The sequence below is a fragment of the Citrus sinensis genome, chromosome 8 (assembly GCF_022201045.2).
Source record: "Citrus sinensis cultivar Valencia sweet orange chromosome 8, DVS_A1.0, whole genome shotgun sequence".
Lineage (NCBI taxonomy): Eukaryota > Viridiplantae > Streptophyta > Magnoliopsida > Sapindales > Rutaceae > Citrus > Citrus sinensis.
The window spans coordinates 2,060,195-2,073,462 of record NC_068563.1 but is presented as its reverse complement, the minus strand read 5'-3'; the positions used below and the strand labels follow the sequence as shown (position 1 = coordinate 2,073,462).

The 13,268-nt window shown below is 34.3% G+C and overlaps 2 protein-coding genes across 4 annotated transcripts; both read left to right on the top strand.

Moving 5' to 3' along the window:
• The first annotated feature begins 3,368 nt into the window (after positions 1-3,368).
• Positions 3,369-7,864, top strand: LOC102624641 (endo-1,4-beta-xylanase 5-like). 3 transcript variants are annotated; one of them, XM_052431696.1, is made up of 8 exons: positions 3,369-3,419; positions 3,760-3,786; positions 5,206-5,294; positions 5,432-5,827; positions 5,914-6,080; positions 6,170-6,268; positions 6,394-7,185; positions 7,303-7,864. In XM_052431696.1, exons 3-8 carry the CDS (start codon positions 5,234-5,236, stop codon positions 7,648-7,650), a joined length of 1,863 nt encoding a protein of 620 aa, XP_052287656.1. In that variant the 5' UTR covers positions 3,369-3,419; positions 3,760-3,786; positions 5,206-5,233; the 3' UTR covers positions 7,651-7,864. The 3 variants fall into 3 exon arrangements, with proteins under 3 accessions (XP_052287656.1, XP_052287655.1, XP_052287657.1); XM_052431697.1 differs by lacking the exons at positions 3,369-3,419; positions 3,760-3,786 and having other exon boundaries at positions 4,518-5,294; positions 5,432-5,478; positions 5,605-5,827; XM_052431695.1 differs by lacking the exons at positions 3,369-3,419; positions 3,760-3,786 and having other exon boundaries at positions 4,513-5,294.
• A 1,945-nt stretch (positions 7,865-9,809) lies between these two features.
• On the top strand, positions 9,810-13,096 carry LOC102631088 (ADP-ribosylation factor-like protein 8b). The gene is made up of 6 exons (XM_006486852.4): positions 9,810-9,983; positions 10,736-10,817; positions 10,931-10,963; positions 11,113-11,234; positions 12,165-12,326; positions 12,667-13,096. The coding sequence occupies exons 1-6, from the start codon at positions 9,946-9,948 to the stop codon at positions 12,782-12,784; spliced, it is 555 nt and encodes a 184-aa protein (XP_006486915.2). The 5' UTR covers positions 9,810-9,945; the 3' UTR covers positions 12,785-13,096.
• The last annotated feature ends 172 nt before the right edge of the window (positions 13,097-13,268 follow it).

The following is a 13,268-nucleotide window of genomic DNA, read 5'->3' as shown; positions in this document are numbered from 1 at the left end:
TAAAAATCTAATAATTAACAAATGTGTATTAATTGCCCTCTTAATTAATTCAATTACTTAAGTCCAATAATATGCTACATAAAAAACAAGACAATACTAATTATAATCTAGTTCAATCCCATCATATCCAATTTAATCTAATCCAATTATGTCTAATCTAGTCTGGCACACCGAACTTGCCCTAAGGCATTTTTAAGAAATGCAAAACACATTTTACTTCATAATCTAACAATGGTATAATATTGTCACATCAATTCGTATTATTGATTTAATGATTAATCACGCATGACGAGTGGGCGTTCTCATTTTTCTTAATGCGGACACTACCTCATATTAGTGGACCAAGTGTGAAACCCATTGCGTAATTTTATGACAATGATTTCATTTTTTAATTCATGCATGTATCGTAACCCAACTCATGGCGTAGGCTGCTTTTTTTTTTTTAAGATATTACTAGCTCCTGCAACTATAGGACTCGAATTCTTTAATAAGGAAGAGGGTGTCAACCAAATTAATTAATAATGATTTACCTAATTAATGAGGAGAAAAGTAGCTTATTATATTATTATATTTGTAAATTATTGATCAACTGAATAAGAGACTGAGAAACCAATTCAATTTTGACACACCATTGGGATTTAGCATTTGGTCCACTTTCAGGTTGGTAGCTAGTGGCCTGAGATGAGATTTCATTAATTTGACGATGACAAGAATGCATGCATGCCCACTGGCTTCGCAATTGAATTGGTCTTCCATAAAATGGATGTTATATATATATATATATATATTATTCTCCATCAATTATTAGACGTTTCATTTGATGGGATTTTGCGAGCTGTAACTCACTACCGAACTGCTTTGCGACGAACAGATTTTGCAAGATATTTGCACTCACACAAAGGGAAATAAAATAGTAATTATTAATTAATAATCTATCATTCAGAAGACAAAATATAAATAAATAAATAAGCATGCAAATAATTCCACCAGCTTCGCAATATTAGGAATTTAGTTATAACTCATTAACTCCCCACAAAACTATCCAAGCCGTCCCAAACGGCGCTTTAATTTTTTTTTTTGTTCTAGTTATCATAATAACCGGGGGGCAGAACTGTGTGTAGGCTGGGTTGGCCGCTCGTCTCCCATGCATTTGCGTTGGCCTCCTCATTTCTACAAGATTTATGTCTATTATTATGGTTCTCACTGTCGTTAGCCCTCTCACTTAGTATAACGGTACGTTATAGAGATGGCGAACACAACACGGCACGGCCCCTCAAAGGAAAGGAAGGCCATGAGAGCTTATGAGCTGGCATGGCACGGTCCGTCAGGTGAACAGACTATGTTATGCCTTTTTTTTTTTTTCTTTTTATTATTTACGCCTAGCACAACAAAAGGCACGAGCCTACGCTTGAGCCTGCTCTAGAGAAAACACAAGTATTTTTTTTTTTTTTTTTGAGAAAGTATGCTAAGGAATGCTTTTTCTAAATAAATATTTTTTTTTTTTGGGCTCACGTGCTTTTAGTCAAATTGAATAGAATCAAAAGTTCAATACTCAAGTCAATATTCAATAATAATGAACTAATAATAGTAAGAGAATGTAATATTAACTACTAAGTTTGAGCCTACCGTATTAGAATTATTTCTCAATAATAATAATAATAATAATAATTTTCTTAAATGTTAACATTTAATTATTAATTTGGACGTATATAGAGTCAAAAATATAGTCCATAATAACATTATTCATTATTGGTTACAATTTTCATATTAAAATATAATATAACATTTAACAACTTAACTTTTGATTTATATTAAAATATATTTCATTAACAAATGAACATATTTTGTTTGACTAATTTTTAATTTTCATAAATGAAATATTAAAGTAGCAAAAGTTTTAGATTTATCATTTACAAAACTGGGACATTTATAATTTTATTCACTAAAAGCATGATATCATTTATTCATCTAATAAATTATAAACATAAAATAATTAGATTATATTTTTAAACTAAGAGTTAAATGAATTTTTTTAAAAAAAACCTACGCTAATAAAATACATTAAAAATTTCAATTTGAAGTTATTTGTAAAATCATAAAATTTTAAATTTACTTTTCATTAAAAAATTTTACTTTAATATACTTTGACCTTATACTATTGATGACCCAGGAGCTTTTTATGCTCACGATTTGTGAGCTAGCCTACAAATGAAGCGTACTTATTGCAAAAATTTTCACACACTATGTGTTATCTCATCTATAATCGTGCTATATTTTTAATGCTCATATGCCTCAAATTCGAGAAATTCTACAATACATATGAGGTACCATGTCAATCATATAACAAGCACATAGTGTCATGACATGTATGCATTTATTTTAAAAAATCATCTTGCAAGTGATGGTTGTATTAAATTCAAGTACACATGTCATATATGCATTAATTAGTTGTAATACATCTGAGGAATTGTAGAATTTCTCTCCAAATTCTCAACCTAACTCAGCCCACACGCATGTCGTGTTATGCTACACACCCTACCAAAATGTGTTTGTGTCATGCCACGTGCCACCCAACCTGTTGGCTATCTCTAGCATGTTATATAGTATTTAAATTTATAATTTCTGCATTATGGCTCCCATCGAATATAATAATCATATAAATTGGTCAATTTCAAAATAATACAAGCACGGTAAGAATTTATTATATGAATGTACATATGTTCTGGTACCATAAACTACAAAAGAAAAAATAAGTACAAACATCCATAAGGACAATTCAATTGGTTGGTCTCTTATTGTGAAAGTAAGAGCTCGAAAGTAAAACAACGAGACTTGAGCTACCAAATTTGATTAATCAGATTAGGGCTAGATTGCATATATAAATTTATATAAATATACATATTACAGCAAGGGGAAACAATAAACTATGCTAAAATTAGAGTTAGTGCTTAAATAAATCTTCAATAGACAAAAAAAAAAAAAAAAGAAACAAAAAACACAACTTTGATTTCTCAAACAAATTTTTTCTTAAAACGAAATTCCTGGAACGAATATTTAATGAATTGACAAATAGAATGTTGACTGCATAAGTTTTGATTTGGAGATGTAAAAGGAAGTGGATCCTGCTAACGAAACAATATCTGAACTTTAATAGTGCATATTTTGTGCTCAGAGAGCTCCCGTCTGGCATTGTGTGGTGTTGAGCTCTAATTGGCAAGACAGAGAATTGAACATTCACCAAAAACAGGTAGCATTAATTTATTCCCATATCTTTATAACCCCACTATTCAGTCTACTTTCCTATAAATACTCACCATTTCCAGCTATCTCAATATCCACCACGAGGTATCAGCCCTGCATGTTCTTATTTTCTCCCATACGAAAAAAGAATTAATAAACAATCAACTCTACCCACCCAAGTAAGCATTTATTCTTCGCTCTATCTTTACCTTATGCATAACTTTTTTTTTTTAAAATGATTTCTACCCTGCAAAAATTCTCGTTAATCATCAATGGATTCAAATGATTAATATTGCTATTTGTTATGCATGAATCTAAGGCTTTTTTTTTCTCTTTTTTGGACATCGCATATGGAGAAATAAATTTTTATTCATAATCTCTTGGTGTTTTTAGCTAGCAGTCTCTATTAATTTAATTATTTACCTAGTTCAAAACACTCTCTCTTCCTATTTATTCACCTATATTCTCTGCTAAATGCGCCCGCACGAGAATGATACTATGGACTTGTCATGATTGTAGGTAACAGCAGCAACACAAAATTACCTGGTAAGATGCCCCCAACTTTTACATTGAAACCCTCGAATATCTTGTTATATACCCATCCATTACTGGTTATCCGCCAAGTCCTCGTAATCGAGGTATTAGGAAATCTGGGATAGTCAACAGTGAGTAAGGAAAGTCATACCAGTTATCTAGTAGCCATTAATTCTCTGAAGTGACACGTATATATTCAATCATGGGACGTATATATTCACATGTTGTTTCTCCTGTATCATGCATGTTGTCTTAGACGTTATGTTTCTGATACAGTTGTGTTTCAGTTCATTTTTAAAAGACTCAGGTCATATGACACGCGTGATATGCAGATAAAGACGTCTATTCTTTTGCCTTCCATAACGCATGTGATACTCGGCCGATAGACTTACCACATATATATATATACACAAAATGTGTTTAGAGATCAAATCCCCACCAAACCAATTTTGGAAGATAAGGTCACGGAAAATTTTATTATATCTTTGTGTGAGGTGAGTTTAGGAAGAAAGTGTGTGATAACCTTTACTTATTTGTTTATCTATATATATAGTTTGTCTCAACAATGGTTAGTGAGTTTTGCAAATCAGTGTCGATATATGTTTCTTGAGCCTTTTTTGTTTTTTTTACTCTGTGCAAATATTTACACAATGTGGATTTGATACTATAGCATATTATTTGACTATGATTGATAGAGCTAGTGAATGAGGTCTAACCTTGAATCTACAATATTTTAAAGTGCGTGGACATATGGCCTGAGTTTGTGCAACGATCACAATCTCTACCGCATCTAAATTTACTTGATTATTGAGCTTTTTATCTGTCCAATTAAAATCGAGCTTGTAGGTTTAATTTTTTGCTTTAAAACATCATGTTATAGTCCCGACAGAATAGGTATATCGAAATATGTTCATTTAACGTAACCCTTAATGCATATGTTGAGTGTTGACATAGTCCTATTCTAAAATGAAACTCATAACGTTGTTTATACTTCTAAGTATTTTAACTCATACAAACTCCAATATGGGCAATTTGTGAATCCAGAGATGCCCGCTAGCAACAAATCAATCTACATATTGCCAATTTCTCTTTTAATTTTTTATTTATTTATCTTAGCCAACTGAGCACTTGCACACTTCCGTATCGTTCCAAAAATGCTTCACGGGAACGAAAAAAGAAAAAAAAAATTCAAATCTGTCATTAATTCTGAAACTGGTCCTGCATTCATTGTCTGAAAGTTCACATGTCTATGTCAACACTCATATTCTTTTTCACTGTTTTTAATTATATTGTTTTATTGCCTTGTTTTGAGAGCTAAAAGCTTGGTACTCACGTACATGCATATTTCATGTTATATTTATTATATATTAATCTTTTTATTAGTTCATATATGGACTCAAATTTCCCAGTTGCTGTACTGTCTAATTTCAGGCAAAGCTTTTGACAGTGAAGTGAAAAGATGACGATCATTGCTGATCAAATTTGCATATTAATGCTCTTTTGCATTTTGCTGTATTCAGGTACGCAAAAATTAAGTACTCGCTAACATGACACTTGTATTAGTATGTTCGAGAAAAATTATTGACTTTGAAACTTCTAATCAACATTCGTGCTGTTTCTTGTATTCATTTAATTACATGTTTATGATCTGTTGCAGGAAATGGGATTTGCGCTTCGTTGTATGACTATTCTGCAACAACAAAGGCAAGAAGAAATTACATATCCAATATGTTCTGCTTAATTCTCTCTGTCCATTTCCATGGTACACTCGTTATATTATATATTATGTACAAAAGAGTTATAATGTGGAAAAGAACTTCTATCAACCAGTGCTTGGCTGAGCCCCGGAGAGCTCATTACGGAGGAGGACTAATAGTTAATCCAGAATTCAATCGTGGCACTGAAGGATGGACCGCGTTTGGACAAGCAGCAATCAGAGAAGCAACATCAAAAGAAGGTAACAAGTATATTGTAGCACACAGTAGAACAAATCCACTGGACAGTTTCTCTCAGAAGGTTCAACTAGAAAAAGGAAAGCTCTATAGTTTTTCTGGTGAGTGGTAACTCGTTCTCATTTGGATATATGCCAATTAACTCTGCTTGTATTTCTTTATAATATTTCATTGATTGAATTTTCAGCTTGGATTCAAGTCAGCCGCGGAAGTGACACTGTTGCTGCCGTATTTAAAACATCTGACGGGAAACTGATAGATGCCGGCAAAGTTTTGGCTAAGCATGGCTGCTGGTCTTTGCTTAAAGGTGGCCTTGCTGCCAACTTCACAAGCCTTGTGGAGATTCTTTTTGAGGTTAATTAAGGCTTGTTCAAAAGTGTTCCTTTCTTTTTATTGATATGATTTTCTCATCAAACCTTACAGATTTATTTTCTTAAATGCAGAGCAAGAATGCAGAAATGGAAATATGGGCTGACAGTGTTTCATTGCAGCCATTTACCAAGGAGCAATGGAGATCCCACCAAGACAAAAGCATTAACAAGGTAATATATGACACGCACGCACATCATATATTTTGTGTAAATGATGGTCTAGCCCTTAGATGAATGAAATAGAAGCAGGTTGAATTTTCCATTTATTGTTAACCATAGTACATCATCTTATTCAGGAGCGCAAGCGCAAGGTGAGGTTTCAGTTAACTTCTGCAAATAAAACTGCATTAGAAGGTGCCGTGGTTTCTGTCACGCAAATCAAGTCAGACTTCCCGTTTGGATGCGGTATGAATAATTATATCCTAACAAGCACAGAATACCAGAACTGGTTTGCTTCAAGATTCAAGTACACCACTTTCACAAACCAAATGAAATGGTATAGCACAGAGAAAATACAAGGGGAAGAAAATTATACAATTGCGGATGCCATGTTACAATTTTGCGAAAAAAATGGCATTTCTGTAAGAGGCCACAACATTTTCTGGGACAATTCCAAGCAGCAGCCCAGCTGGGTTAAAAAACTTTCTCCAGAAGAGTTGCGAGAAGCTGCTGCGAAGAGAATCAATTCAGTGACTTCAAGATATGCAGGAAAGCTAATTGCGTGGGATGTAGTGAATGAGAATTTGCACTTCAGATTCTTTGAGGATAATCTCGGTGAAAATGCTTCTGCTGAGTTTTATAGGATAGCTCACCAGCTTGACCCAAACACGATCATGTTCTTGAATGAGTATAACACAATTGAACTTGCTGCGGATAAGGAATCAAATGCCGTCAACTACAAGAAGAAAATTGATGAGATTCTATCATATCCGGGAAATGCAGGCATGTCACTAGGAATTGGAATGCAAGGCCATTTTAGTTCTGATCAGCCAGACATTGCTTACATGAGATCTGTTTTGGACATTCTAGGATCAACAGGATTGCCCATATGGCTTACAGAAGTTGATGTGGACATTGGCCCCAATCAGGTAAAGTAACAGCTCGTTTGCGTTTGATGTGTTACAGCCTTTAATTTATAGTTGCTGTGAAATGAAATCAATACCTAGCTGACGCTTTTTTTTTTTTTTTTTGGCCCTCCTTGGCAGTCACAATACTTGGAGGAGATACTAAGGGAGGCTTATGCTCATCCTGCAGTTAAAGGGATTATTTCTTTTTCAGGACCAGCAATTGCTGGTTTCAAAGTAATGCCTCTAGCTGATAAAGACTTCAAAAATACTCCAGCCGGAGATGTTGTGGACAAATTGCTCGCTGAATGGAAATCCAGAGCTCTCGAAGCTACAACGGATATGAAAGGATTCTTTGAGTTTTCATTGTTTCACGGTGATTACAACTTAACCTTGAAACACCCGGTGACCCATGCTTTAACCTCTATCAGTTTTAAGGTCACGAAACATCGACCGCAAAGGACAATGCATGTTCAAATTGTTGACTAAGTTATCATGATCTCTGAGCACATATATAAATCTTCTTATGGCGGAATCTAAAGCAATAAACTAGCTGTTTACCATTCTGCCCTTTAAATTAAATAATTTGGTGTATTGGATAAAGAAACTTTGTGCCTTGCATAGCAAGCATGTGGAGCTGCCTGCTAACGTGCAACGAAAGCTAACAATATTGCTCCATAATGCTCAAGTAAAAATGGTACAAGAGAATATACAGGAGATTTTTCTTATGGTTACATTAGTAAAACTAGTGTGTTTAAACATTTAATCCTCGACGTCTTATTGAAGCAACACACGAAACAGCCGCCATGATAATGGTCGTAGCAATGTAACTTACGTCGTCGAAAACTGTGGCATACCGAATCTCCTGCAGATCCCAGAGAGTAGAAACGCAGAGACGCAGCCCATTGAAAATCTCCAGAAAAATAGCCATTTTCAATTCTGTTGCCGAAGAAAATGCAGGAAGCGCAAAGCGCATGAAGTTTCTGAGAGTTGAAAATGTAGCAGAAAATTAGAAGGTGTGGTTATACTTTCTGCAAACTCAGTGTACTTATTTATGCTTTGCATTACTTGTGAAACAAGAAGTGTAACACTGAAAGCTTGCTCGCTAGCTAGAAGCAGCTTGCTTGGGGTTTTTCTGTACATGTAATATTTTTTGTGATACCTTCGAGGATGTTTCCTTTCATGTCGTTGATGAATGAAGATCCAGAGAGGGTCCCACCATCGAAGCTTCAGGTTGTATGTACTTTTTCTGTACACTCGAGGGATTTCTTTTTTTGTCTTTTCATCCCCTAATCATCTACGCATTTTGTGTAGTCTCCGTGACATAACTAAGTGAAAAATATGATTTAAGACTTGAACAAATTAACGCATCCGGCAAATAATTTATGCCTACAATAAAGATTTAATTGAAACAAATTTTATTGTAGTGATACAAAAAATTAGAATTCAAACTCCACTCACGTAACTACATAACATATTAAACTCCATTTATACGTGTAATCTTTCTATTTTCTATAAGTCTCTTTTATTTTGAATTATGGGTGGCATTTTCTATAAGTCTCTTTTATTTTGAATTATGGGTGGCTCTTAAGTCTACTCTCCACAAATGAATATTCCTTTTGATTTTAGATGTTTGGCCGAGTGGTTGAGCTGCTGCCCTCACAAGCGTTCAAGCCCCCACAAAAGAGTTGTGGGGGCTAAAATATTTATAAATCATTCTCTCTTGCGAAATACGAGTAGAATTTAATGTAATAATGTAAATTTCAGTTATATATATCTGATTGTAAGTGTAATGTCTGCTGTAATAACAATTATAAATATCTGTGTGATATAATAATATAATTTGTAATCAGTATTCAAAAAAAAAAAATGCAAGCTTAGTTATTGTTGTACTAGACATTCACATCCTATTAAAATTACAAAACTATATAAGTCTATAATTATATGAGAATCCAAGGCTTTGGAAGGCATTGGTGGTGGGCTAGTACCTTCAATATGGTACCAATTCGGATTCCCTAATGGAGCACGCAATGATCCCCACTCATTACTTCAAAAAAATGATGCCCGGGTTAAACATATTTCTCCAAAATACAGTGAAAATAGAGGTATCTATCTAATAATGGATGAGAGTCTGACCAAAATTATATCTATAAAGAAAAAGGGGATAAAGAAATCAATCATCGTTGATACATTTAATTATTACTTCCAACTTTCCACCTCATCCTTTTAAACCAATATTATATGATTTCTTCCATTACTATTATAATCTAAAAACAGTGGCCCATATCACCTCCCGTATCAAAATAATATTAGTAAAAGAAAATATATAAATGAAGTCAATACCAAACCAATCACTAGCGCACACGTTGGTCAAGCAAGCCCACTAATCGACAACCTGGAGATTGCAACCCACGAACTGATAAGCTGGGCTACCAGAAAACGACAACGTTTAAACCTGGCTTTACTTTTCGCGCGTGTTTTAGCCTCTCAAAGTAACGACCCACACTGTTTAAAAACCTAAACACCACTGGTTCCCTATTCGTAACGCGCCAAGCAAAGCGCGTGGATGCGTAGAAAAGAAAACATTCTTAATTTTTTTGTTAAAATATGCTACCGTAATTTTCTTTTTAATATAAAAAATCTTATCATTTAATTTCTGGATTTGAACAGCGAGGGAAGGGAATTGTAGGAGAAAAGAAAAGAAGCAAGAAAAGTTTTTTCGCTTTTTCCCAGCTTTTATACTTCAAAGGCGAAACCCTAGCTTCTTATTTTGTCGAATAAAAGATGGGATTATGGGAAGCTTTTCTCAACTGGCTTCGAAGGTGAGCTCTCTGTTTGGATGCTGAGAAAATGAATGATTTTTTTTTTCTTTTTCAAAAGCTAAGGTGGAATGTTATAGTTGATTTAATTTTGAGATTTCGAATCGTTAGATTGTAAAAATTTAACCTTATAAAATATTATTAGATTTATTTCCCTTAATATGACTGTTTGGTTTTGTTGAATTTCAAATTGAAGATTGAGAAAATGAAGTTATTTTGTATGCTTTTTAGATCATTTATATGTGACGTGTCTTTTAAAATGTGTTTATTTTTAGTGTTCTAGCTCTGTTTTAAGGATGATAGAATTCTGGCAGCGATCAGCTAGTTAAATGCAATTGTTTTGGCCTGTGTAAATGAAACTGTGCACCGCTTTTGTAAATTAAAATGCCAATTTTAATGCCAACTTTGCAAATCTAGCATCTATAGAATGATGTCTTTGAGTAACATCTTCTGTGCAAACACGTACCTTATTGTTTCTTGGTGGCAGCTTCTATCTTTTGTATGGATTTTGAAGCGTCTATGGAGAACATTAAATAATTTATTAAATTTACTGTTGTTTGCTTTGGTCTTGCATAATATTCTGTTGATATGCTCATGCCTTCCAGACAATTAGCTACTTTAATCATATTGTATCTCTCTGCTTCACTTGCTTTAAAATTCTTGCATTGATTCTCACAGTTGTGGATATTTTTGCTACTCTGAGTCGGCTGGCTTATGCTTTTTCATTGCTATTTATTCTACTTTTGTCATTGTAGTCTCTTCTTTAAACAAGAAATGGAGCTATCTTTGATAGGGCTTCAGAATGCAGGCAAGACGTCCCTTGTGAATGTTATTGCAGTGAGTAAATATTCTTTTGAAGTGTTTAATCTGCTTTCTTATGTGTTTTTCTCCAGTCTCTTTTGGTTATCATGCTGATGGCTCAATTTTTTGTTTCTGGTTGATACCCGAAGACTGGTGGATATAGTGAAGATATGATCCCAACAGTGAGTTGACTTCTGCGGACTGTCTTCTGCCTCTTATTTTACCAGAGAATTCACTCTGCCAACAACTTATTTGTACTTTTTGATAAGTTGCAATTGTAGTCTGTCTATTACTGTGGAGAATTTCATGTACACATCTCTGTTGTCTACAGGTAGGATTTAATATGAGGAAAGTGACTAAGGGGAGTGTCACAATAAAGCTGTGGGATCTTGGAGGCCAACCACGGTTTCGCAGTATGTGGGAGAGATACTGTCGTGCAGTTTCAGCTATTGTGTATGTCTTAAAACTTAAGCACTCATTGATCATCCTGTCTTTAAGATATAAGTTTTTCCATCAGGTCGAGTTCTTACACAATTTAGAGGGTGGCCATACTATGTATACTGAGGATTCCCTGCACTCTTTTAATCAATGTCATTTGCATGCTCGAAGATTTTTATTTCTGTTCCAATATATATGTGTCTAGTAGTCTTTTGGGGTATGTTTCTTTGAGCAATTTCCTTTGATATCCATTGTTAACTTACAAAAGGTTTTGTTCCACCATAATTTGAACACCTAGTGGGAATGAGATAGAGAGAAAGTATGAAGGATGAATAATGAGATAGAGAGAAAGTATGAAGGATGAATAATGTCATTTTTTGCTTCTTGCTAGCTCAAGCAACAGTTGACTCACCACGAACCTGCTTGCTAGACCCCTTTTTTTAAGCCTTTAATAAAAATAGAAACAGAGTACGGGAAGGTCTCTTTCCATTATTCTTTTATTTTGAATTTGTTTCCTAAGATTAATCATTTCCTGTTCCTTCTTGTTTTTCTTCTCATCTCCATTTGCTAATTATTTTCTTCCTCTTGTGGTAAATTTCTGGACAACATTGCATTCTTACATGTGATCATCTTTAGATGCCTTCTCATCAATCTTTTGATAGAATCTAGAATTTCAATTTGGTGCTTTCAATTTGTACCTATCACCAGGGAAATTTCAGTTTGTATAGATTCTAGACACTAGTTTGGTGCCTCGTTCCTTATAATTTACTTCCTCCTATTTTGGTTTGGAATCGAGTGAGTAATTGCTGTTTGAGTGATTGCTATCAATACCTTTTTCAAGTATTAAGAGGGTAGTGCTCTGTTTGAGTGATTGTTTTACCACTTCTGTCAGTGGTTTTGGTCTTACCACTTGGTTCTTTTGAATGTTGATTTTGCATTTTGCAGTTACGTTGTTGATGCTGCTGATTATGATAACTTGCCTGTGTCAAGAAGTGAACTCCATGACTTGTTAAGTAAACCCTCGCTGAATGGTATCCCATTGCTGGTGCTGGGAAACAAGATTGATAAACCAGAAGCCTTGTCTAAAGAGGATCTGATGGAACAAATGTAAGTGGAGAGCCTGTAAATCAGAAACTTTCTTCAGTGTTGCTTGTAAAAATTATTTTTTCTTCATATCTAATACATGGACCAAGATCACAGATGGTGCTTCATAATAAATATCCCGTTTGCATAAAACTGCTTCACTTCAAATGTAAGTGGAGAACACTTAATTTTGTGCCTAACATGGATTAGCCTCAAAATCAACAGAAGACATGCAGTCAGGCAAATCATGGACTGGTGAAAAGAACATAAGTCTATCTGCATGTTTTTGATTCAGTTTTTTGACTGCTTTTTGCATCTTCTTGATGAATTTTGTGTGGTGTTGAGAATTTTGCCGTTTGTGCAGGGGGCTGAAGTCCATTACCGATAGAGAAGTTTGTTGCTACATGATTTCATGCAAAAACTCTACCAACATTGACACGGTTATTGATTGGCTTGTAAAGCATTCAAAATCAAAGAGTTGAGTTTCTTCCTGTAGTTTTGAACTACATGGGAGCCTGTTTTCAACAACTGATTCAGGATGATTTGAGTGAGCCGTACTGTTAGTCTGCTCGGGTCAGTCGATGTGTGATCATAGTTTTTTATTTCGACTTGGCTTTTTATCGTAAATCATAATTTGTTTAGTTTTACATCAGGAATCTGGGAACACCCATGTATTAATTGCTGAGATACCAAGTGATCATACTTTCATGTATAGATCTATATTGGTGTGCCTTGTGTTGCAAACATGTACTGTATTTGCTGTGCTTTTTTAATAAAATAGTGGTTTGAAAGCTTATCGTTTGGTCATTCAAAAAAGAAAAACAAGTTCCTTTTTTTGCGAATTTGCCACCCTTTTCTGTGTTCTATGAACTCATTTGGATGTCTCTACCAAAACTTGGAGAGAGAAATTTTAAAATACATCATAGTATCATCTCATACAACAAACAAACGATCTTATGATAATGT